Source organism: Typopeltis vanoorti, chromosome 8 (genome assembly GCF_054136105.1).
Source record: "Typopeltis vanoorti isolate ZY-2024b chromosome 8, IOZ_Tvanoo_1.0, whole genome shotgun sequence".
In the NCBI taxonomy this organism is placed as follows: Eukaryota; Metazoa; Arthropoda; class Arachnida; order Uropygi; family Thelyphonidae; genus Typopeltis; species Typopeltis vanoorti.
Window position 1 is genome coordinate 150,022,763 of NC_143556.1, and position 27,661 is coordinate 150,050,423.

A 27,661-nucleotide genomic window follows, 5' to 3' on the forward strand; every position below is an offset into this window, starting at 1 on the left:
TGATCTCTGGCTGTGGAACCCTAGGCAAAGCAAAGTGCGGTGCATGGTGCATGTGAAAACAGGTTGAACTGCCTTACTGCTGTACTGGTGGGTGAGCTGTGTGACCATTGCATATTGTTGCTGAGAAACCAGTCATGATACCCAGTGCTCACCTCTAGGATCAACCACACATGGCTGATCAATGTGAGCCCTTCTGGTGGATGTCTGTTCATGGTTAATCCAGTCCCAGTACATCCTTGATACAGTAGTGCAGGAGCAACCAACAAGTGTGTGGCTGTTTCCAAAATACAGTGGAACCTCGGTTGTCGAACGCCTCTGTTCTCGAACAATTCGGTTTCCGAACATATTTTCCGAACAAAAAAAAAATGCCCCAGTTTCTGACCAGAATTTCGGTTCCTGAACAGCAAATGGCAACCATGTGCTCCGCGTGCTGAGCTGTAAGGTGGGAAAACGTCAGTTAAGCAGCAGCCTTCGTTCAGTGTAGACATCTGCTCGAATTTGCAGTGAGTTTTCTTGATTTTCTTTGTGTTTTGTTGTTTTTTTTCATAAATTATTATTAATTAAGCCACCATGGGGCCGCAAAAGAATAGTGATAGCAGCAAAGTGAAAAGAAAAGTTGTTAGAGCCACGATAGAGATTAAAAAAGAAATCATATCCAAACATGAAAATGGCGTTCGTGTCTCAGATCCTGCTATGCAGTTCGGTATGGCAAAATCAACGATCTGTACAATACTCAAAAATAAAGAGGCGATCAATTTTCGTCTATATTTTATCTATTTATTGTGTTTATTCTTTTTGTGTAAGATTATATGCATTTTCATTATGTTTGTATACGATCTTATGCATGAAGTACTGTTGTAAAGGTTTAAAAAACAATCATCTGGGGTTCAGGAACGGATTAATCCATTTTACATTAATTCCTATGGGAAAATGGTTTCAGTTTTCGAACAATTCAGTTTCCGAACAGCCTTCGGGAACAAATTAAGTTCGACAACCGAGGTTCCACTGTACTGGCACCTGCATTCTGGGCCCCGACTATTTCTCTGCGGTCAAACTGGCTTATGTCACCATGTTTCAACTGTTACTGGTAAATGTTTATTGATTATGTACAGAGGATAGGTGTGCATATTTATAGTAGCCACATGTATTACTTTGTAATTGCACCGAATGTGTAAATCAAGGGGGGGGGATGATTTCAATTCAAATTTAAACAAATTTGCAGTTCTTTTCTGCTTTAATTTCGATGGCATTTTGAAGGCTTAACGTCCTAAAACTGCTAATGTAATATTTCTAAAATTAATGTTGTCCTTTTTTGTATAGCTATAACCTGTAAAACTTAATGCAAAGCTCAGTGTACGGCGTAGCATAATGATTTTTTATATATCTATATATTTAATATCTAAATATTTGGAAATAGTTATATATAAATATAACTATTTCCAAAACACATGCAAAACCACTGTTGTCATTTTAAATCAAGGCAATAAACATTTAATGAAGCAATAAATATTGATTCTCAATGAAACAGATTTGGTAAGAATTACAAATCTAGAACTAGGTTGAACACTGGACTCGTTTCTCTCAGTTTTCCATATTAACTGATATTTTCAGTTACCCAACTATCCCCTCATACAATATTCCCTCTGATTTTTTTTGACAGCCCATGTGCACACAAACATTTTGTGTGCAAGTTTCCAGTCTCAAATTGAATGTGTGTGGCAGCCTGCTACAATAGCCAAAGTCAGAACCCAAAAAAATCTTAATTTGATATGCCTAAAATTGATTATGAATTTGAATTTCAATTCAAATTTAAACAAATTTGCAGTTCTTTTCTGCTTTAATTTCGATGGCATTTTGAAGGCTTAACGTCCTAAAACTGCTAATGTAATATTTCTAAAATTAATGTTGTCCTTTTTTGTATAGCTATAACCTGTAAAACTGAGTGCACTAAATTAATTTACTTAAATCAGCATAGCTACAAAAATCCATCACTGTTTGCACGTGTTCAAGTGACTGTACTGTCTAGACCAGTATTTCTCAAACCTTTTCCGACTATGGAACACTTCACAAATCCTGAAATTTTTACGGAACACCTTGGTTATTTTGTAATGTATAAATTAATAATTAATTGGTAATTTAGCTGATTTTTTATTATGAAACAATAATTGATAATTAATTATTAATTAATCATTATTTAAACATCAATTAAACCATCATTACATTAATTTGTGCTGACAAATTAATTTAAAAATGACAAATTCCAGAACTTCTGGCGGAACACCTATTCACCTCCCTCGTAACACCAGTGTTCCGGGGAACACCAGTTAAGAACCACTGGTCTAGACAGTAGACACTAAACAAATATGCCTATGCAACTTGGTGATGACAGTGTTAGTTCTCTTACATAATGTATGTTATAAGTAGCTATTAAGAGTGTATTAAGTTGGAATGGATTTAGGTAATATTGGAGTGGATATATTGGAGAAATTACTAAATAAAAGAATTACTAAATAAAACAAGTATGATTTATCATATAATTTGTTTTTTAAAAAAATTTCCTGACTTCATATTAGAAATTCTGGAAGAAAAAATTTTGTGCACACAATTACTAGATGTGTGTACTCCCTTTTGAAGTGAAAGTTTAGAGGAAACACTGGTCTCATACCTCATATCACAATCAAATTAGCTCCATAGATCAAGTTTATTGCAATTCTATTGCACACACAACTAAATGCAAAATTATAATAGACATTATATATTGCATTTAACCACATCAACATCTATGTGGATGAAATATATCACTCTTCATACTCTTTGCCTCCATGATATATCAATGAAATATCACTAGCACTACAATATTAATATGCACTTTGCATCCATGTCAAGTATGTTTGTGTGGTTAAAGCCACTTTACTTCATAATGTGAACAACCTAGATGAATCAAAACTTAAATATATAGTTTATTACTCTGTTTAATGTCCAATTCAGAATATATATATATATATATATTGAAATTAGCTATGAAACAGTTGAAATGTCTGCAAATAAAGAAATTAAAATTGACATAAGCGATTCTGTTATGCATTAGTTATAAAAAATTTTTTCTACTTATATCTCGATTTTTAGAACTATTTCAATATAGATCCTAGTTATATTTCCATGATTATTCAAGTATCTTAAAGTGAAAATATGATCCTAATAATCCCAGTTTGTCCTTCTCCAAGTTTTCTTAGCCTCATCTCAAGTATACCTGTATACTTACCTGGAATACTCAATGCAAAAATTCTTCTATATAATCCTTACATTTAGTTTAATTTCTCTTTTATAAGAGCTCTACTCAAGTCATCTAGACTTCAATCTTCTAACCATGCCTCCTGAATTATGCAGTGCAGCCACTGTGAAATTTTTATTCTCCATACTTGAGCAATTCTGGCAAATATCATCTACCACTGTTCTCTGACTTCTTGTGTCATTAATAATCTTTTAGAGTAATTACTCCAAACATCTGGAATATCTTAATCTTCAGTTTTAATGTTACAATTAACATCTACGATTTCTTTTTTAATACTCTTTCCTCCATTTCCAAACTTTTTCAATAGCCTCCAAAACATTTTGCTACCTTCTTGATATTTAGCTTCTATATTCTAAAAGTCTACTACCCATGATTTTCATTTAGATACTTTTACACTCTTCTTTGCTTTCTTAGATTTTTCTTTGTATTCGCTCAGAGCACACCGAATTACTTGCTAGGAATTTTTGAAATACTCTTCTTTTTCATGATTGTCTCTATTCCAGATGAATGATATCTCAAAGTCAGAGTGATCTCAGTTTTTAATGAAGACATGCAAACAAGTTAAAGTAGTCAGTTTAATAATAACAAAAAAGTACCAACTCAAGGTGCATACTGTGTAGGCCCTGTGGAAATAACATTTACTTAATTAGCACTGGAATGTTAAAAGAAAGTCCATTACATGTTTGATTCTAGTCACTGACTATAAGATCATTTTTTAGGCCTTTCTTTGGCTGATTCCCAAGCTAGCTAATCTTTGCAAATGCAAATAAGGCTTTTCCTCCAAAATACAGATCTTCAACCATGCATTTCAAAATACGACCACAGAACTCACATTATTACAGATTGTTAGAATTTTGTGCCACAAGATGGAAAAACAGTTGTCATACTCTCCCCCTCTTCAACCAGAAAGTCTTGATTCATCGATCATCTGAGTCTATTATCAGTTAAGATTGAAAACCAATTTTTCACCTGTCTTCAAAAGTCAGTCAGGGCTAAAGGAGCTCTGCCTGCCCCTTTGGGCTATAAAAGACATTAGATCAGAGGTCGGCAATGCAGTGCCCGTGGGCACCATGGCGCCCATGGTAAATTTTTAGTGTGCCCTCAGAGAAATTATTGTAAACTGCTTTGGAGCTCGCAGCGGTAATTTTACAGCATAGATCTCAGTATATCTGAGAGGTACAATCATTACTAGTATGTGCTAAAATGCAAGAAAACATAAAGAAAAAACACTGCAAATATAATACATGATGGTACAAATTAAGTGAATATTGAATCCAACATTATTTCATAGTCAAATATAGAAACTACAAGAGTTTCGTGCCGAATATATATATAGAAACTAAAAGTTTTGGCAGATGCAAGCATAAGTAGTGCCTTATGGGCAATAGTAAAGGTGGAGCAAGCTCCAGACCTCTTTCCTTAGTATTTTCTATCAATGCAAAGCACATCTTGCAGAGGTCAGCAACCTTTTTAATATGAAGAGCGCAATATAAAATTTGAAAATTACGGAGAGCTCATGACACAGGCGTTTTTTCTCTCATTTCAGGCTTAGAATTCTATAATTAGTTGTTTTTAAGAAAAACGAGATTTCAAATTTTAACATTATTTTATTTACCTTGCTTTTACAACATATTTTTGTCACATATGAATGAATATAAAATACCATAAAAAATAAAAATGAAAAATGAATACAAAAAGAATATTCATGTTAACAATTAGCATGTATCTGTCAGATCAGATGCAAGCACCTTGCTTTATCAATCATAATGGCAAATGTATTTGTTTATTGTGCAATAATAGTGTGGCTATTTCTAAAAAAAAGTAATATAGAAAGACATTTCAAAACCACTCATGCCAATTGTAATTTTAAGTTTGATTATTTAAATCAGGAGGAGTTGGCAATGCAGCACCCGCGAGCGTCATGGAGCCCCAGTATTGTGCCCTTCAAATTAAAAAGGTTGCCTACCACTGCATTAGATAATATTTTTTTTTTTTTTAACAAAATGCATTAACATTCAGTATGTTCACTCATGTTGGAGGTTTAATGGAATAAAACGGCACTGAGAAATATTATCTAATTTAAATAATATTAAAATATTATTTAATTCTTCCACTATTTCATGTCAGTCATTGAGACAACCTCAGGGGAACACAATATGAGACTTTTGTAACACACACGAAAGCAACACAAAACTAAGTGAAACACAACAAGTCTCATATTGTACTCCCTGACGATCTCTCAGTGACTAAGATGAAATACTGGAAGAATTAAATAATATTTTAATCCTTTCTCGGTGCTGTTTTACTCCATTAAGCCTCTAACATGAGTTTCTCCCAGCACTTAAGCCTTAACCACACATCATGTTCACTCAGTAAATTTTATATACATAGAATGCTAGAAAATATTTTTGCTATTTTTATACAACTGTCACCCCAAAAAGTTCAGTAATTATATGTTATTAATAACAACACAGAAATAAATGACTCCATAGCATCAGTTAATTAACCTGGGATTGATACTCTAAGTAAGGAGATAAGTATAACTAACATTTAATTTTATTCCAAAGTTTAAGTTTCTCTAACAAACAAACAACAAAAAAAATTTTTTTTCATTGCATAGAGAGCCACATATTATGTAGTTCACTATATATATACACTTGATCGTCAACTTACAACCTATGCGACTTACGACCGTCCACTTACGACCACAAAAAAAAAAAATAATAATAAATTAATTAATTAATAATAAATCAGGCAGCTGTGTGTACGATAACCATGTGATACGATAGTTATCGTACGATAACTATCTCTCACATACACTCAGTCGCTTTCAAGCATCTGCTGCATGTGGTGTATTAATTAAAATTCTACTGAAATACTACCCATAAAATGTCTAGTAAAAGGAAAATGCCTTCATCTACAGATACACCAGCTAAGAAGTCAAGGAAAACTATTGATTTAGAGTGTAAAATGAAAATTATCTTTTTATGAAAGTATTTTTACATTAATTTTAGATTGTATTTTTGTGTTTACAGTAAGTATATACAGTATTATTTTTCACATTATGTACGATATACATAATTATAAATTTAAATGATTATAAAAATAAATTATAAAGATGATAAAAAGATTAGAAAGGTTAAAGAATACTGTTAATAAATATATGGCCGACATACGACCAGATCGACTTACGACCTGTCAGCCAGAAAACGGAAGTTGGTCGTAAGTCGACGACCAGGTGCATATATAAGTGTAGCTCTTGAAATGCATTAAGCAGTACTAAATTAATGATTACAGTATTCTTTATATAGGTAAATGACAGTTATCTTGCCTACGGACATTAAAGGAAATAATCCAAATAAACTATATTATAAAATATATCACTTCAAAAAGTTTAACTACTTGTTTTTGAAACAAATTGTCAAATGATAATGATGCAGTCTAATTTTAAGAATAGACTAGTAAATAACTGAGATTTCCCATTTAGTGATTAGAATAAACTTTTCCTCCCTTGCCTGTTATCTCCAATTCTGGCCAGAAGGACCTTTTCCCGGCAACCACATCCTCTGGTGGCATGATAGTATGTGTTCTTTGTGGATTAGAGGGCTCATATTTGTCCTTTTCCCTATCTCGCCTTGACATGGATTTTGCTGAAGAAGAAATGAATAAAAATGAATAAAAACATTTAAAATAATAATAACTTCATGCAATTTATAATAATTAATGCTTTAAAATTAATAAAAATACAAAACATATATCAAACTATTTTTTTTTGTGAGTCACTAAGGATCAAACCTAAATAAATGGGAGGAGGAGACTTCCACACCAGGACTTTTGACCTAATGACCAGTCCTCCTCACCTTCCCAAAGAGCATCCCTAAATATCCAAAATGGATGGATGAATGAATGAGGATGGGCTGACAGTTTGGAATTTAGCTGACTAAATTTGCCACTGGTTTAAACCAAAAGTAAATCATTGTACAACATATGAAATGTATGCAAGCTGGAGTAATGTGCAATAAAAATAGAGGCTCCACAGTTCTCCTCAGAAAACCAGAGTTAAAAGTGAAAGTCAGCTACTGAAACAAACTGCAGTGCAACATCAGAACAATTCAACACAGGCATCAGCAACACATGAAGTATCAAAGGAAAATAAATGGAGCTAAGAAAAAATGGTTTCTTAGTTGTAAATAAAGTAATTGGTCATGTGTGTTTTTGTCTCCATAAATTCTACACTGAGAGAAAGAAAGTTGGGGGGGGGGGAACAAGATGAATTATTCTAAATAATAATACTACAAGAAGTTATTGGGTTGAAGTCCTCTGTTATTACTGATCTCATTAACTTTATCAAGAATTTGTCCTAGTTTTTTCCTTGTCGTTACAGAGGAGTATGGTATCATCAGCATTCCTCAGATTACTGATCGATCTACCACCTATCGTTATTCCTGTCTTGAACTCATCCAATGTTTCATGCATGATGCCCTCAGCATATATACTAAACAAGTGAGGAGAAAGTAAACAAACTTGCCTAACCCTATTTCCAACCTGAAGCCAGCATTTAATCAAAGACCTGTTCTTACCATGGCTTCTTGCTCCCTGTACAAGGCTGGCTATCAACCTGATAAGGGTTGAAGAAAAACCCATTATTTTCATTACTTCCCACAGTTTCACATGCTAAACAATACAGTTAAAAGCTTTAGAATAGTCTAAGAAACACATTACCAGAGGGAGTCTAAATTTTTTCACACTATCTTTAAATACATATCATCTTTAAATTCATCTTTTGCCTGAAGATGTAGCAAACATGTATTGGTTTGAATCTTACCCATGGCAAGATTCAAACCAGCAGTCTGTTGGATGGAAGGCAAATGTGCTAACCACTCAGTCAACCAGGCCAGCAATTATTATCAGACTTCCAGGGTGTGAAGGTATGGGTGAGGGAAGCCATACATCATCCACACCAACTGTCATACCTTATCTTAAATGCAATTCTCATTAGATGCACTCACTACTTCAACGGGCAAACTGTTCCACTCGCTTCCTCTGTGAGAGAAAAATTTAGCTCTTACCCCTTTCTTCACTACACAGAAACTTAACTTCCAGGGATGCACTCTTGTCCTCTCCCCACCATCCATATATGAAAATTTTCATTATAACATCCTCTCAGAAGTTCATTGACTTCAATCACACCATCACTTTTTCTCCTAACATTTGGTGACTTTTCCTCTCCATTCTGTTTAAGTGATTACACCACCTTACATTAGCTCTACTTGCACATTCTTGAATACTAACAATGTCAAAGTTGTTCATTGCCAGTGATGCTATCTGTTCACTCCCCATATTTTATTTTATTTTTATTTATTATTTTTTTTTTAACATCTCTCAAGTCTATGGTCTAGTCTTCAATCAAATGTCTTAATTCTAGTCCAAATCTCAGATTTACAAGTTAAAATACCACTGGTTTAGTGTTTTGGCTAATTCCATATAAATTTACACAACTGCTTCTCATACATACATACCAGCTTTGCTTATTCTATCTATTTCCATATGTAATTTGCCACCTTCACAAAAACTTGTACCTAAACAACATTTTATTTGTTCTATAGGTTTTCCATTGAGAACACAGGTAATGTTATCCTATGTTCCTGCCTATTTTCAGAATTTTGGTCTTTTTATTTTAAATTTTAATGCCAAATTTGTTATATCAGTTAATACAGTAAAAGAAACCTGAAGACCTTGTACTGGATTTATTTAAGAGTATAACATCACCTGCAATAAAGTAAAGAGCTGAGTTGAATGTCTCCAATTTGGATATCATGTTTAATGCTTCTTTCTGTGTAGCTCAGTGGATGTGGCATTTGCACACCACAGCGCTTGACCGCACAAAGGAAGACTTCTTGGTTTCGAATCTAGTCGGTGACTAGAAGAAATTTTTCTAAGTCTTTTTTTGATCGGTTCCCGAGTTAGTCGATCTCTGGCATGGGCAAGCGGGTTTTTCCTCCCAGAAACTCAGGTTTTTCATCCCATAAACTCAAGGAAAATTGACCGTAGAACCCACATTATTTCAGACATTAAATACAACTGTTAGGGTTAGGGACCACGAGATGGCGGCACTTGTTGAGCCGTCTCTCTTCACTGTGTACCGCTTAATTAGTGATAGCCTTGGACCAGCTATCTCTGATTGGGTACCAGTGGAGATTGAACTGCCCACTCAGTCTCCAAAAGTTAGATAGGGCTAAAACGGCTTCGCCCAATCCCTATATATGGGAATAAAAAGGCTGATTTTTTAAAAATTTTTTTTATGCTTCTTTCTTTTATAGCGTGATCCATATAGGTAATGCATAGCAGTGTTTATCTTGCAACCAATATTATGTTAAACCATCTTCCTATACCTCTTACAAACATCTGACTTTAACTTAAATACAGACTACCTGTATAATGTCATTTATCCTATATAAATGCAGTATTCTAAATAGCTACTCTTTTGGCATCTAGTTGTTGTTATACTTTATCCAGATCTACAAAACTTTACGTAAATCTTGTTATATTCTCATGATTTTTCAATAATTTGTATTATAGCATACTGTTTAAGGAAATTAACAACATAGACTTGATAATAACTAAAAATTTAATTATTTCCTGTATTTTGCCGTAGCTAAATTGGCATCTTCAGGGACTAAAACACTGATATTAAACACATGCATGCAGGTAGACTTCAGTAAGGTCTTATATTGCTCCTTTTCAATATTTATTACTGAAAAATGCCTGCGTGCACGTGTTTAATACCAGTATATTAATCCCTGAAGATGCTGATTTAACTTCAATGAAATATAGGAAGTAATAATTAAATACTTATTATTAGAACTACATACATTTAATTTTTATTAGAACTACCAAGATTTTTGGTATGATGAAAACATTCAAAATAGAAGATCACCGTTTGTAAACAACTTGGACAACTTTGAAAACATCACTCTAGAATAATTAACAGAAGCATTAACCCAAAGCAAAATAGGAGAACCTCCAGGAGAAGACAATATAAACTTGGAACTTTCAAATATGCAAAACTTAAATTCTCGCTCAGGTTACTTAACCTTTATAATATGATTTGGAAAGAAGGAAAATGTTCACAAGATTAAACAAAAGCAATAGTTAGCCCCATCTACAAAAAAAGGACACAAATCTGACTGTAACAATTATCATGGCATCAGCTTACTTAGTACCTGTTATAAAGTATCTTAACATATGAACTTAAACATATAGTAGACCCAAAATTAACAGAAGAACAAAATGGATTCAGAAAAGGCAGGTCTTGCATAGACTCTGCATTTACATTAAAATTACTAATCAAAAAACACAGAGAAATGAACATAGAAACACACATAGCTTTTACACCAAAGCATTTGATAAAATCATCAGAGAAAAACTATGGGAAATCCCAGAAGAATATGAAATACTAAACCAACTCTTTAGAGCCTTATTTAATATATATATCAAGATAATAAAATATCTGTGAAGTACAATAATTTAACATCAAGCTGGAAACCAATAAATAGAGGAGTACATCAGCATTGCCCTCTCACCAGTTTTATTTAATATATACATAGATAAAATCATAACTAATGAGGGAGGATTCAAGAAAAATCATAACAACAGATTAGATACTCTGATGATTGCTGACGATTAAATAATCCTTGGAAACAATGAAGATGAACTTAAAAAATCATTATGCAGTCTAAATAATCTGATAAAAACATATGGTATGGAAATATCAACAGAAAAAACAAAAGTCATGGCCTTCAAAGGTGCTAATCCAATAAGAAGAAAAACAGTAATAAACAACGAAATAATAGAGCAGTAAATACATTCAAATATTTAGGAAGCACAATGGCATATGAAAATGAAGTTGATATAGAACCAGCTATCAAACCTTTTAAAAGTAACAGGCATTATAAATAAAATTTTTAAACCCAATTATGTACAAAAACACACACGGATAAGAATCTACAATACAGTAGCTAAACCTACCATACTTTATGGTAGTGAGATATGGACAATAAAAAAAGTAGATGAAAGAAGAATTGAATCATCTGAAATGAAATTTCTGCACAGAACTGAAGGAGTCACAATAAGGGATAAAATGACATTCAGGACTACAGCCACTCAGGACTTGCTGACCATGCTTTGGACAACCACTACAGAATACACTGAAAGATGGTCACTCTATTACACCACAGCAAATAAAAATTTGAACAGTTATTCCTTGAACCTGCCTCAGTCCTGAAGAACTTTCCAAACACCTTGACAAATTTGGGTGCATGAGACTGCCCAAATTTGGGAAAGCATGCATGCTAACAGGGACAATCCAACTCAGCCCACTAAGGGGTGCCATTTAGGACTATAGGCCAGATTTTAGTTGCCTCTCTTCAGCCTCATTTGGCCAGTGTTAGTGACAGAGTACACATATCATTGTTTTTCCGTGATCCCTGATTATGGCAATGTAGTATTGCTGAAATATAGGAAAATACTGTCCAACCACAGATGTGAGATCCCTCAACACTTCTACACATGGCAGAAGGCAAATCCATTTTGATAATAAGGCAATCAATGATGTGTGGGATGAGCGTTTATTTTTATTATATGTTGGAAAAAGAGCTTTTCTTTTATGAAAATTCTAGTTTTTGAAGTGGTAACTATTTAGCTGGTACAACAGTTCGGAAAATTTTTATGTATAAAGCACATGATTTCACATATTATATTATATTATTATTATCCAGACCTCCATGGAGTCAAAAGACTCATCGTGAGAGGTCGTTTTTAAGAAACACAAAGTTTATCATACCACTCCTTGGACCCACTGACCGTTCCTGCACCAACTACTCTCTTGGGCAATGCATTCCAAGGTTCAACCACCCTCCACACAAAGAAACCACTCATCAACCTCTTGCACACAGTCTCCTTTCATAACTTCCAGAGATGGCCCCTTGTCATCCCTCCTTACTGCCGTTCCACCAAGTGAAAGAACTCTCCAATGTCTACCCTGTAACTGCCTCTAAACAGTTTAAAAGTCTCAATCATATCATCTCTCCTTCTATCCACCAAACTCTGCAGTCCACATTCCCTCAATCGATCCTCATAACTCATATTGTACAGTCCTGAAACCATCTTTGTTATCCGCCTCTGTACCCTTTCCACAGTCAATTTATTCCCTTCAAATCCTGGGGACCAAATCTGAGAACAATAGTCTAATTGGTCTGATCAGGGTCTTATACAACAGAATGATAACTCTTTTATCTTTGCAGGTCAGCATAGTTCTCAGTATTGCAGCAATCCTCTGAGTTACCTTCACCACCTTTGCAATATGTTCCCTGAATTTCAGTTTTCTATCAATCATCACCCCCAGATCTCTTGTCTCCCCTACCTCCTCCAGCATAGCTCCTCCAATCGAGTATGCATCCTCCCATCGATGATCCCAAACCTCAAGACTTTATATTTTACTGCATTGAACCGACATCCCCATTCATGTGCCCATCTGTCTAGTTTATTCAAATCCTCTTGCAGGGCTGCCACATCTGCACTATTACTGATAACCCTTCCCAGCTTCACATCGTCCGCAAACAACTGAATGTCCCCTTGCAATCCATTGACAATATCACTGATATAAAGGTTGAACAATACAGGTCCCAGTACTGAGCCCTGTGGAACCCCACTTGTAACCTTCTGCTTCCTTGATATTGCCCCACCATACACAACTCTCTGATACCTATCAGTGAGTCAATCCTGAATCCATTTGACTAACCTAACATTTAAACCCATATGCTGCAACTTAAATATCAGCTTATCATGTGGCACCCTGTCAAACATTTTTGCAAAATCCAAAAAAATGGAAGTATATGCCTTTCCCTCATCAACTGCTCTTGTCACTTTATTGTAAAAAGCAATCGTATTTCTAAAGCAAGAGTTCCCCTTAACAAATCCATGTTGATTCTCAGAGATAACATTACCCTCATCTGCCCAATGCTGTATATAGTCCCTCACTAATTTCTCCAAGACCTTAATAACTACTGATGACACACAAACAGGCCTATAATTAGACACTTCCAGTCTGCTACTGCCCTTATGCAATGGCAGTATCTTACCTTCCTTCCATTCCCTGGGTACCTTTCCTGCAGCCAGACTTTAATTGAAAAACCAACTCAATGGGGCTGTCAGTTCTTCAGCACATTCTCTCAAAACCTGTGGTGAATACCATCCAGTCCAACAGCTTTACTGGTATCCAGAGTACTCAGTATTTGGAATACACTCTCCTCTTGCACCTCTAAACCTGGCCTATCCCTCTAGTATTAAAATCTCCTCCAGGATGAAATACTCCAATAAAGTACTCATTGAACAACTCCACTATGTCCTCTGCATCAGTCACTCTATTCCCATTTTTATCCCACAATATCATTCTTCCAGAATCGTTTCTCACCCACATAGCTAAAAAATTCCCTAGTATTTTCTTTGGATCTTAGTGCCAATCTCTTCTCATATTCCAGTTTTGCCTTCCTCGCCATTCTGGTCACTCTCCTGGCCTGTGTCTTATATTCTTCATTAAGCTTGTCTTCCACCCCTCTCCTTATATATCTTCCATAATCTCTTTTTCAACTGCAGTTCCTGTTTGATATCGTTTGTCATCCACTTTACACCAAATTGTGTCCACTTCTTCACCCGTGGAATTCAGCTTACTATTGCTGCTAACAAATATTCTTTCACAATTTCCCAAGTACTAAAGATATCCTGGCCTTCCAATTCTGCCGTCCATGGAACTGCCCATAGTTGATACCTAAGACTATTATAATCACCCACCTTATAATTCCACATATGTTCCCTTTTCTTTGATACACCTGCATGTCTATTCATCTTCCAAGTCAAAACCACATGGTCCCTCTCTCCAACTGGTGGGAGAGATATCATCTCACTTATTATCGGCTCTTCTGATGCTATGACCAAATCCAAACCTCTTGTTCCCCTCTATTACACTGCCAAAGACATCTGTCCCTCAAGAATTCCAGAAATTCTATCCCCTTCTTACTACTTGCATTTTCTTCTTCCCAGCTTATACTGCTGTAGTTAAAATCTCCCACAACAATCATTCTTCTTGCACTTGCCAAGCTCAACTGCCTAAACATCTCCTGGTCCCACCTTCTGTGCTTCCTGGTCTATAGCAACACCCCACTAAATATCCTGTCTTTGCCACTTCTACCTCACACCATATGCTTTCAAAACCACCTGTGTCACTGCCTTCCAAAGCCTCCACTCTTAAGAGGACATAAGTCATCACTTATCATAAGCAGTACTCCACCACCACGTTTTCCTTTCCTATCCTGCCAAAAAATGCTGTACTCTGCCACTTCAATTCTGGTCATTATATCATCCTCCGTCAACCACGTCTCAGAGATCCCAATAATCTTTGGCTAGGTTGATGATATCAGTGCCACCAATTCATCTCCTTTATTTCAGATACTCCTGGCATTAGTATAGAGCATAAAAATGACAAATCTGTATTAATGACAAATTTGTACAACACCTTATTCCTTTCTCCCTTTCAACATGAATTGACTCTTCTTGGCATTGTGCCAGCCAGGGTTCTCGCATATGTGGTCAGACAGTATTGTCATTAGTTTTCTGTAATATTCAATCATGAACTACTAATTTCCTTTCTTTTATCAGCTGTAGTAATAACAAAATTAGTATTTTGTTATTACTATTAATTCTACTGAAGAAATAAATGCCCTCTTTAAAGTCCGTAATGTGCAATAGTTCCAAAAATCGATCCAATGTTTTATTTATTATTTTTTTTTTTTTTTCAGTAGATAAAGTGCTATGTGATTTCTCTTTGGGTGCAGCTAGCTACCTTTTGGTTTTGAATCACACAAATTCTTTTTAAGTCTGAGCCTCCTCCTAATTTATCTTAGGAAGAAATGAAGACTTACCTCACTCTTAGGAGAAATGCTAATTTTGTTATTACTAAGACTGATAAAGGAAAGGCATTAGTACAGGATCAGAATGAATACTACAGAAAGCTAATGTTAATGTTCTGCAAACATTCTGCATACTGTTTGCTTCCTAATGATTTTACTAGCCAAATTAAAAAATTAAACATACTTATTGATAATGTCTCTTGCTGGGATGAGGAAACCAAAAAGAAACTTAAAACTATCATGGACATCCTCATTGATTGTATGGACGTCATAAGATTCACAAAGCAAATATTCAATTTAAGGGTGCTATGGCCTTAAGCTGTAACTTTTAAGATGCCAATCAATAGCCTACTACCATGACCTCTTAAAGTCTGAGAAACAACATACCACTGTATTGCAAACAGAAACACTCACACCATTAATAAGAAAAAACATGAGAAACACAGCTATCCAGAACAAAATATCTCTGTTCTGCTACTGTCAAAAGCTTGCCTAACCTTTTATAGACAGTGAAAACAACATACCTCCTCAGGAAAAGCCAAATCGACATGATACTATATATATCACCATCATCATTAGCTACTGTCAATCCACTGCTGGTCCTCATCCAGCAGTGGATCGACAGAATCTTTTTCAAGATCACTCCAAAACTGTCTGTCCATGGCTCTCCTTTCCCATGTCACTCCTGCAAATCTGATATCATCAATCCACCATGATTTAGGTCAGCGTAGGGTTGTTCTCCCTCTTATGGAATCCAATCCATTACTTCTTTTGTCCATTGTTAATCTTGCCTTTGGTTTGATTTCTTATCCACATGTTTCTTTTGTGATCCAATCTTGTGATATCAAGCATACTTCTTCCCATACTAAATTGTGTTGTTCTTAATTTTTGAATTTCCTTTGCATTTAGTGTCAATGTTTCACAGCCATACATCTACAGAAAAATACACTGATTAAAAATTTTTCTCTTCAGGCATAATCATAATTGGCTTTTGAATATCAACTGTAATTTTCCAAATGCTTTCTATCCAAGCATCGTGCATCTTTCCACTGAAATTTGATGGTCCTGACATATGACTTCTCCACTGCACAATCAATAAAACTATGACATAATGGTAACTGATATTTATTACACCATTCGATAATCTGTTGTACAACTTGAATATGGTCCATTATTATTATTATTATTACGTGACACCTCCAGGGAGTTCCAAAGACACATCGAGGGAGGGCACCTACTCTACAACTCTCTGTCTCCATCACTCAATCCACCAACTACAATGAACTGCAACTACAGCCATGCCATCTATTGCCCACCACCACTACCACTAGTATTTTCACAGGCAATAGCACCCATCCATGTCCACGGCGGGATTCAAACGTGCACCCTTTTGGCTGGAGAGCGGATACACTAACCACTTGGCCAACCAGGTTGGCAAGAATATACTAAAGCCACTTTGAAAGCCTGTCTGTAAACACTTTGTCAACCACCGATAGTAGACTGAAGGGTTGGTAATTCGTCAAGTCTTCTACTTCACCTTTTTTTTATGTATCAGAATTAAGGCAGCCTTCTTCCATGTTCTTGGTATATCATTTTTCGTCACACATAAGGTAAGTAGTTTTGCTAAGATTTTGTGGATCATTTCCCCACCTGCTTTTAGAAGTTCAGCTATAACTCCATCCTCACCTGCAGCTTTTCCATTTCAAAAATTTAGATGTTCCACATAACTTCTTTATTATTATTATACAGGCACCTCAATGGAGTCCAAAGACTAATTGCTAGAGACCCAATCAATCCACACAATCTATAAAACCTCTCCCTGAATCTGTTAACAGACAAAGCACTCACAACTGACTCTAGCAACCCATTCCACTCATTCACAACTCTCCAAACAAAAATCTAGTCCTCATACCCTTCCTAACCACACCTTTATTCGACTTCCAGGGATGACCCCTTGTTCTTGTGCCGCTAACCAAGTGCTGAAACATTTCCCCTGCATCTAGGTATCCTACCGCGATGAGTCTTCAGGCTCCTTGGAGGTGTCACAAATAATAATAATAATAATAATAAATCTATCCCATAACATCCTTTAAGCAACTTAAATGTGTCTATCATGTACCTTCTTTTTCTCCTAACAACAACTTCTGCAATCCACACACCTTCAATCTATCCTCATATGGAACATTCCGCAGGCCACTCATCATCTTGGTGAATGGCCTATGAATGTTCTTGCCTCTGAATCCTCTCCACCATTTCCTCATTACCAAGAAACCCAGGGGATCAGACTTGAGCACAGTAATCTAGATGTACACATATCAAGGCCGTATAAAGAAGAATAACAATTTCCTTATCTCTACTTATTAATGTGTTCTTCAATACCCAAGTAATCTTATGGGCTATATTAGCGGCCTTAGCAAAATTTCCTCTAAATTTAACTCTCTGCCCACCAGTACCCCTAAATCTCTAGCTTCATCTATTTCCTGGAGCACAGCATCATCAATGTAATACCTGGCTTGTAATCTATTCATCTTGAAATGTATAACTTTATATTTCTCGACATTAAATCCATTATCTTTTGTCCATACTATTTAAAACATCCTGCATGCTCTCCACATCACCTTGATTAATTATTACTCTACCTAATTTTGCATCATCAGTAAACAACTAAATAGTTCCTTTCAGGTTATTTCCTATATCATTTATGTACAAATTAAACAGCAATGGTCCCAGCACCTAGAGGCACACCACCACCACTGGTCACCTGTTTTTATCTTGATTCTCTCCCTCCATATACCACTTTTCGATATCTTTCCAGGCCAACCTCTTAGCCACTTAACTAGTGCCATGTCCATCCCATTTGTTCTAATTTGCATAACAGAGTTCCATGTGGTATTCTATCAAATGCCTTGAAAAAATTCAGCAAAATCATCGTGTAGCCATTTCTTTATCCAACTCAGCTGTTACTCTATTATAAAAAGTTAGTAAATTACTAAGACAACCCTTCAGAAAGTCATGTTGACCCTCATAGAGTATCATATTTTTATCTACCCATTCTTGAATTCTCTTTTTGACCAATTTTTCTAGCACTTTTACTTCCATGCCTGAAATACTGATTGGTCTATAATTCTTCTGGTAGAATCTGTGGCACTTCAGTTATTTTGAAGTCGTCTTCTTCTTCTTCATTTAATTCATCGTCATTCTGATAATACTGAGTAATCTGTAATTCTTTTTCAGTGTTTCTCATAACCAGATACAGCATATCTGTATCTGGTTATGATCCCATCTTGTAGTTTGACTGCAGCCATCTGTTTATTGCTGTTCATCAATTGCTGTTTGGCTTTTTTTTTCTTTTTTTTTTTTTTGAGAATATGGTTGTTTTCAATTGTTTGTTGCATGAATTTACAATTGAATTTATTTCTTCTGTGATATGTTTTCTGATTGTTTTGCACAATTCAGTGTATTCACTTTTATTCTGTAGGTTATTTGCTTGTTTCATTTCTCTTCATTTCTTCATAAGCTGTTTTGTTTCTGTAGAAAGTTTGTCTTGTATCTGTTCTGTGGTACCAGCTATTTCAAGTGAGCATGGTAAAAAAAGGTTTGGGGTAATAATGGCATTCCTTTGTAATGGATCAGCATTGTCATCTATAAGATTTTTAAATCTATTGTTTAGTTCATGTTAAAATATATCTTTTTTAATGTTGAGTTTGGGTACATCTATGTTATGTTTATCTTCGAAACATTTTTCTCCTTTCTTTTTGGCAGTTTATTTGAATCTTGCTGCGTATCATACAATGGTCACCTCCAATGTTGAAGGTGATTATAACAGAACAATCTTGAAAGATGTTTTTCTTATTGCTGAGGATAAAGTCAATTTCACTAGTATTTCAATTTCCTAATATCCACTTCCTATATGTTGTTTTCTTCAAAAAGGAATTCATGATGTACAGGTTTTCTTTTTCTGCAAATTCTATTAGCCTTGCTCCTCTATCATCTCTCATGCCATATCCAAAATTTCCCATTGAGCTTTCATCTGATTTCATCTCTCATTACAATTCTGAAATGATGTTTTCCTTTATTGTAAAGTTGGGATATATCACGAGTCTTCAATTTCTTCACCAGTATGACTTATTGTTGGTGCATAGACTTGGATGATCTTAAGAGCGTGTCTTTTTGAGATCTGAACCAACAATACTTGCTATTTGATCAGATATACGTCAGATTCTATTAAGTTGTTCTGCAATTTTTTTGTTAATCACAAATCCAACTCCTCTGATTCTTTCCTTATCCTGAACTCTATAATACAGTATGTCTCCATTCTTGAAATGAAGAATTTCTTCACCATTATGTCTAACTTCACAGAGTCTGAGAATGTCCCATTTTAGTCACTTTAACTCAGTGTTTCTCAAACTTTTTTCGACTATGGAACACTTCACAAATCCTGAAATTTTGACGGAACACCTTGGTTATTTTGTAATGTATAAATTAATAATTAATTGGTAATTTAGCTGATTTTTATTATTATTAATAATAATTAATTAAACATCAATTAAACCATCATTAAATTAATTTGTGCTGACAAATTAATTTAAAAATGACAAATTCCAGAACTTCTCACAGAACACCTATTCACCTTAAGAACCACTTATTAAGAACTGGTTAAGAACCACTGCTTTAACTCTTCTGTTAGTTCATTTAGCCATGATTCACTGCTCAGAGTCCTACAGTTTAAAGTTCCAAGGAATAGTTTCTGGCAGCTTGATGTGGTTACTTGGGGGGGTTCTTAGCACCCTCTGCCTTCATGTTTAGCTGCCTGCTGCCATGGGTAGTAAAAATCTGGCCTCCAGGGAATGAGGGCCATTTTATTCCTGTCTGATTCATCTTGGAAGATTGGGCTATAATTCACCCTGTCTGCCCATTATATTCAGCGCTGCCCTGATATCCAATAGACAGCAGTCAGGGTTCCCCCTATCTGCCACCTAGGGGATGCACTCAGCAGCCAGTGGGAGTATCAGGGCTTCCGCTAGCTACTACGATGATTCATATTAAAAGCACACTACTAGGAAAAAAAGAACATGCAAAGAATAAAAATAAAGAATTAACACATTACCATATTCATAAAAAAATTGATAAACAATTATAACATAATAAAAATATTAAAACATTCACACACTAGGACAAGACATGTAAAAAATTGAAATGAAACAAAATGTGTTTACAGAAAACATTACCACACTACTATTCCAAACATCAAAAGCAATCCCAGTAAAAACAATGGAAACAAACCAAATAAACATCACTTCAGGTGACATTGCTCACTCACTTGGCTAGTACATAAATTGTGTTTTCATTGAACTCTAGAAATTAGAAAGCAGTATCTTTTGTATACTCATAACAAATGATCACATGTAGGTAAAATATTTCCTTTGCTTTCTTTTTGTAATAAAAAAAAAATATATATGGCCATTTCTAAATTTAGAAAAAAAATATTAACCTATCAGTTTTCATTGGAGAGGTTGGTAAAAGCAGAATTCATGAATGGATGGACAGAAATACAATACTCCATGCTGCCCCATAGAGTATTATATTTCTATCCATCCATTCATTCTGCTTTTACTAACCTCTCCAATGAAAACTTATAGGTTAATAATTTTCTACATCTTTAAGTTAAAGGGAGATGGTAAATCCTGTTTTATTTTATAGCCGGGTACCCGGCTATAAAATAAAACGGGATTTACCATCTCCCTTTAACTTACCCTTATGTTGCCGGTAAAATAGCCTTTTGGCTTATTATAGCAGTTTCTATATCTTTCTTTAAGCCTCCTTTTATGCATCAGAACTATTCTGTCCTCTTTCAATTCCCATGGCACAGTTGAGCTGAAACTTAAACATTTGCACAGAGAAGCTCTCATCATAATATGTGAGCTGGTATCCCATCTCCATATTTGCATTGAGGGTCTGCATTATCCTATTCATCTCCAGTTCATCAACTTCTAATTCTCCCATAACATATCTATTGCTGCAATAATCCTTACCTGGATGGTACCCACTTGCAAAATGATATCTTAGTAATTCAAGTAATTTGTTTCTTTTTGTTGTTGTCTCCCTACTATGAGCACTTGTTAAAGTTATCCTTCCATCATCGACTTTTCCTTTTACTCACCAAATAGGAAAGAATTTTTTGGAATTTCCTTGGCCTCCATGGCTAGCTTCCTCTCATAATTAACTTTTGCCTTTCTTACCATATTGCTCATCCTTCTTGCCTGTGCCTTGTATTGTTCCCAAGCTCCTGATCATCTTGACCTTTATATACCATCCACATCTTTTGCTTCTGCCTTGGTATCACCACTTCTGGGTCTGCCTCCCACTGACGAGACCTAAATAAAGGTCGAAACAGGTCTGGGTAGAGTTCCTTCCCTTAATGCATAGCATTATACATGTCTGCAGGGAGATGTGCTTTGCATTATGGGAGATACTAAGACAATGAGAGATGAGAGCTTGGTCCACCTTTGCTACGAGTTGCCGACAGATGTACCACCTTGTCTCAGTCCTGAAGATATTTTCAGGCACAAACTTCGTTTGCCTACACTTGGATAAAGGATTAAACTAATTTTATTATAGTCTAACCAAGTGCAAAATAAACTTCCAACTTCAAACATCCACATCTTTTCTTTTACTGCAACTCTTGCCTAATTTAACTTCCTGACTCTGAGTGTACAGTCTGATAATTTTGATATTTAATTTTTAATTCTGATAGTTCTGATAATTTTTGTTAACTACGCTCATTTCTTCTTATATCAGCTGCAGGCGCTCACTCTATCTGCAGACTAAAAAGATTGATCTTCAGGGAGCTCGTGAGTCAAGCACAGTGACATGTATAAGAAGAGCTCCTGATTGGGATAAGTTTTCTAGGAATAATTAAATATATATGCATAATTGTTTGAGTAAGAGAGGCTGTAAATGTTGTGCACTACTGGTTTTATTAGTGTGGGGAATTTTTTTTTTGCCAAAACTTAATTACGAAATCGTTATTATCAGACTTAGTAGCCTGCAAAAAATGGCGGCGGCATTCCATGACTTTAATTTAGATTTCAGTAGTTTCGTTAAGTGTGAGGTCTGTTATATGTATTCTTTCGATTACATAAATGACTTGTGGATATTTGGTGAGCATGGAAGGAGGGTGTGTGCGAAGTGTGACCTGAATGAGGAACTGATGAATGCAAATATGAAATTGATGACGTAGCGAAACTGTTGCGGGTAAAATGAGTGCATGTTTGAAAGAGAAGGATGGTGAGAAAGAGGGCCAAAAAAATGTTAAAAAATCATTAAAAAAGAAAAAGAGCAATTTGAAAAACATAACGGATGTTAAAAGGGACGAAAGTGAGGTGAGGGTGGCAGAAGGAAACAAAATTAAGAGAATGAATGAAACTATATAAATAGTTAAAATAAATAGCGAAAAAGGAATGAATGATAGCGAAAGTTCGACACATGTTGGACTGAAAGTACAGAAACAAAGAAAGATGAATGAGTATGAAAATGGGAAGAATGATTGCGAAAGTTGGACGCATGTTGGGCCGCAAATACGGAAACAAAGAAGGATGAATGAGAGTAAAAGTGAGAAGAGGGGGTTGAGAGTCAGAAAGTTAGAAAGATTGAATGATAAGAGAGAATTGATTGATAGAGAGCAAGATTCAGAAGTTGAATTGGATTGGATGAGGCAAGAAATGAAATGGATGCGGAATGAAATTAAGAAAATTCGGGTAAAAACTATTAAAATAAATAATGATGGCATGAAAGAGTTAACGAAATATGAGCAAGTGGCTTGTATCGCAACTCCATTATTAAAGGTGTGCTAGAGGATAGAATGCACAAGGTATGTTTTCCAGGTGCAAAATTAGTAGAGTGATTGGGGCATTGGATATGAGGCAGGAGCAAGCAAAAGAGTTAATAGTATTAATAGGTATGAATGATTTGAGAGAGGAGGAATCAGGAGGCTGCTTAGAAGGATAAAAGAGAACAGTGTGACAGGAAGAGTAGTTAGCGTGTTGCCTAGGTATGACTATGGTGAAATGAGGCGGAGAGCAAGGATTATGAATGATATGCTGGCTGAAATGCATGAGGAGACGAAAGTACAGTTTGTTAATGTGTGGAATGAGTTTGAGGGACAAAGTGAGCTGCATTTGAGTGGTTATGGTGTAAGTCGCTTGGAGAGACTGCTGCAGGAAGGTAGAGAAGTGAATAGAGAGAATGAATCAAATTGAGTGGGAAGTGATGTGGAAGAGCGGGAGAGTAAGACAGGAGAGATTGAAGAAGTGGTTATGAATGGGGAAGTGAGTGGTATGAGTATAGAAAATGAGAGAATGGTGTGCAAGATGAGCAGGGAAACGGGGAGGCTCAAGGTGGACAGGGGTACACAGCATGAGAAAGGTGGATGCTCCAAGAGGAGGTGAGCATGTGTAGGCAGGAAAGGAATGGGATGACCAGGGATCAAGAGGAAACAGTTGGAATTGAAAAGGGTTTTAAAATGAAAAAGCAGAAAGGGAAATGGCCCCAGCCGAGTATGGAGAGATCACATCGAGTGAGTGGTATCAGTGGAACTACCTGTAGATCCAGAAATGAGCTGTTGTGTTTGTATACAAATGCTAGAAGTATAAGAAACAAGGCAGATGAAATGGTTGCACTAATTGCATCTGTTCACTCAAAGATTGTCGGAATAAGTGAGACATGGTTGGAAGAGGATGACATCCTGACAGGAATAGAGATGAAAGGGTATGATGTGTTTTGTGAGGACAGAAGGGGTAAAAAGGGAGAGGGAGTGCTATTGATGATAGAGAAAGAGTTATGTCCATATAAAGTAGAGATGCAAGAGGGAAATAGTGCCAGTGGTTTTGAGACAGTATGGTGTGAGATAGAGGTGAATGGAATCAAATACTTGGTGGGATATTGTTATAGACCAAGTAATGTGGATGGTGGTGATAATGAAATGTACAATCAAATTAGCCAAGTAAATAAGAAAAGGGTGATCATTATGGGTGATTTTAATTATGGCAATATAGACTGGAATGATGAGATAGAAACTGGAAGTAAAGAAAATGAGTTTCTTGAGTTTTTATGGGATAACTACCTCAGACATTATGTAACAGAGGGCACACGAGGATTGAGGGTCTTGGATTTGGTCATCTCATCAGAGGATGTAATTATAAATGAGGTGTGAAATCATCCACCAATTGGTGAGAGTGACCATGAGGTGATTACCTGGGTGGTTGTCAGCAGGGCGAGGACCTCTGTGAGAAAAGGATATATGTGGAACCACAACGGGGGTGATTATGAAGAGCACAGGAGACAGCTTGCGGGTGTAGCGTGGAATGAGGAGTTAGCTGGAAAAGAGATCAATGCAGTTTGGGGGATTTTCAAAAACATCGTCTAAATGTATTCCAAGGGTGAGAAGGTTAAATAAGGTAGGTGTGAGATGGATGAATAAAGAGATTAAGCATGTGATACAGCGAAAAAGGGCATTGTGGAGGCGGCATAAGAGAAGTGGAAATAACCAATTCCATGAGGTCTACAAAGACCAAGCAAGGAGTGTGACTTGGTTGGTGAGGGTAGCTAAAGAGAGGTATGAACAGCAGCTGGCTAATGAAGCCAAAAAGAATCCTAAGGAGTTCTTTCAATATGTAGCCAGCAAAAGAAAGAATAATTATGGAAGGATAACATTGATTGGAGAAAATGGTATAAAGACAGCTGATGCAAAATGTGTGGTGGAGATACTTAATGAGCAGTTCAGAAAGATCTTTCAATCTTGTGAATGTGACTTCATGGAGGGATTGAGAGCAGTTGATGATGGGGAGGAGAGACTGACTGTAGGTGAGCAAGAGGTGTATGGGGAGTTGAGTAAACTAGATGTTAATAAAGCTGTGGGATTTGATAATATATCACCACATATTCTGAAAGAATGTGACAGGGAGTTGACACCTGCCTTGACATATTCTTTTAATATGAGTCTTGCACTCGGTCAAGTTCCTAAGGAGTGGAAGGAGGGCAAGATCGTGCCACTTCTTAAAGGAGGTGATCGAACTCAAGCACAAACCATAGGCCTATCTGTGTGTCAGGTATTTTGGTTAAGTTGTTGGAGAAGCTTGTGAGAACTAGGATCCAGAGTTGGGTTGAAACAATGCTATTATCTTTAATGGATAGCATGGATTTGCTAAAGGGAGGTCAAGTTTTAGTAATCTACTTACTTATTACAATAAAGTGACTGCTTCCTTGGACAGAGGAAAAGGATACACAGTAATATACTTGGATTTCGCAAAGGCTTTTGATAGAGTATCTCATGATAGGTTGACAGTCAAACTAGAGCAGACGGGTTTGGATATTAGTTTAGTGCATTGGATTGGAGACTGGCTATCTGATAGGTATCAACAAGTTGTGTATGGGGGAGCGATATCCAGGAAAAGGAAAGTCACTAGTGGAGTGCCTCAGGCGTCTGTTTTAGGTCCCTTGCTGTTTAACTTGTATATTAATGATATTGGTGAAGATTTAGATGGAGATATTCAGTTGTTTGCAGATGATGCAAAGTTGGGACGAACCATGAAGTGTAGTGAAGATGTTCTGGCCTTACAGGAAGACTTGAATAGATTGAGTGATTGGGCATGGAAATGGGGATGTGAGTTCAATATTGCAAAATGTAATTTTAAAATTTGGAAAACAAAGATGGGATGCAGAATTTATGTTCGGAATTAAGTTCGTCTTTTAGCTTATTCATTGAAGCAGATCTTCGAAGCCCTGTTTTTTAGAGTATTAATGACACCTAGTTTTTGTGTTGGGTGGTGGTAGGAATTTCTGTGTATATATATTGGCCCGTATGTGTCGGTTTCCGGTAAACAGTGAAGGAAAGACTGCAGACGTGTGACAAGTGTATCTAGAAACGGAAGTATGTTCTGTTTTTCAATCTCAATTGTGAATTGTATGCGTTTTATGTGGCTAAGGAAAGTGTCTAGCGGCCATGGGACTAGATGGCAAAAACATCGTCAACGTATCTAAGCCAGACTTTGGGTTTTAAAGGAGAGCAATCTAGAGCATGTTGCTCAAAATGTTCTATATAAAAGTTAGCAATAGGGGGGGATAATGGTGAGCCCAAGGCTGTGCCTTCTTTTTGTAGGTAGAAAGCATTTGCCATACAAAATAACCAGAACGTAATACATGCGCAAAGAGCGTTGTGATATCTGGAGGGAATTTGTTCTGTAAAAGGATTGCGTCATTGATTGGGACATTCATAAAGAGCACAGAGATGTCAAAACTGACTAAATCATCCTTCTTTAATGTAATGTCTTTGATTATGTTTATGAAGTGTTGTGTGTTTCTGATATAGGAGGTTTTTTGAAAAAGGCTTAAGATTCATCCCAAATACCATAGTAGATAAAATATGTTAAGAAACCACCAACTTTTTAAATATAAATTATAAGAAAACGATAACAAGCAACTTTACGAAACACGAATTAACAGTGGTGAAATCATTAAAATCAAATCCGAACATTGTAATAACTAGAGCCGATAAAGGAAGTGCCACTGTTATTCTAAACCAAACAACATATTTCGAAAAAATGAATCTGCTAGTCTCAGACAATAGTACATACCAACTTGTTAACTACGACCCAACAAATAGAATAAAAAAGAAAACAGAGAAACTACTTAAATCAATTACTACATGGCCCGAAGATACAGTCAAAAAATTACTTCCACACTATGCTCACTCGCCGAGAATTTACGGTCTACCAAAGATACACAAACAAAACACACCATTCCGGCCGACAGTCGAAGGTATAGCCACATGAATTATCACCTAACCAAGAAATTAGTGGCAACACTCAAGGAGTTGGTAGGTCATTCTCCCTCCTATATCAGAAACACACAACACTTCATAAACATAATCAAAGGCATTACATTAGAGAAAGAAGATTTATTAGTCAATTTTGACGTCTCTGCCCTCTTTACGAATGTCCCCATAATGACACAATCTTTCTTTTACAGAACAAATTCCCTCCAGATATCATGACGCTCTTTGTGCATGTATTAATTTCTGGTTATTTTGTATGGCAAAACACTTTCTACCTATAAAAAGAAGGTACAGCCATGGGCTCGCATTATCCCCCCCCCCCTATTGCTAACTTTTATATGGAACATTTCAAGCAACATGCTCTAGATTCCTCTCCTTTAAAACCCAAAGTCTGGATTAGATACAGTGACGATATTTTCGCGATCAGACCCCATGGCCGGCAGACACTAAACACTTTCCTTAGCCACTTAAACAAACAACACAAACGCATACAGTTCACAATTGAGATTGAAAAACAGAACACACTTCTGTTTCTAGATACACTTGTCACAGATCTTCCTTCTGGCAGTCTTTCCT

At 36.0% G+C, this 27,661-nt stretch overlaps 1 protein-coding gene across 3 annotated transcripts in view; it reads right to left on the bottom strand.

The window, feature by feature from the left end:
* The window catches only part of twin (CCR4-NOT transcription complex subunit 6-like twin), a 501,959-nt gene that overhangs the window by 459,630 nt on the left and 14,668 nt on the right, over positions 1-27,661 (bottom strand). For all 3 annotated transcript variants that reach the window (XM_090397005.1, XM_090397006.1, XM_090397007.1), the window contains exon 2: positions 6,808-6,942. In XM_090397005.1, coding sequence (XP_090253131.1) covers positions 6,808-6,934 — 127 coding nt within the window. In that variant the 5' untranslated portion in view covers positions 6,935-6,942. The remainder of the gene's footprint in view (positions 1-6,807; positions 6,943-27,661) is intronic.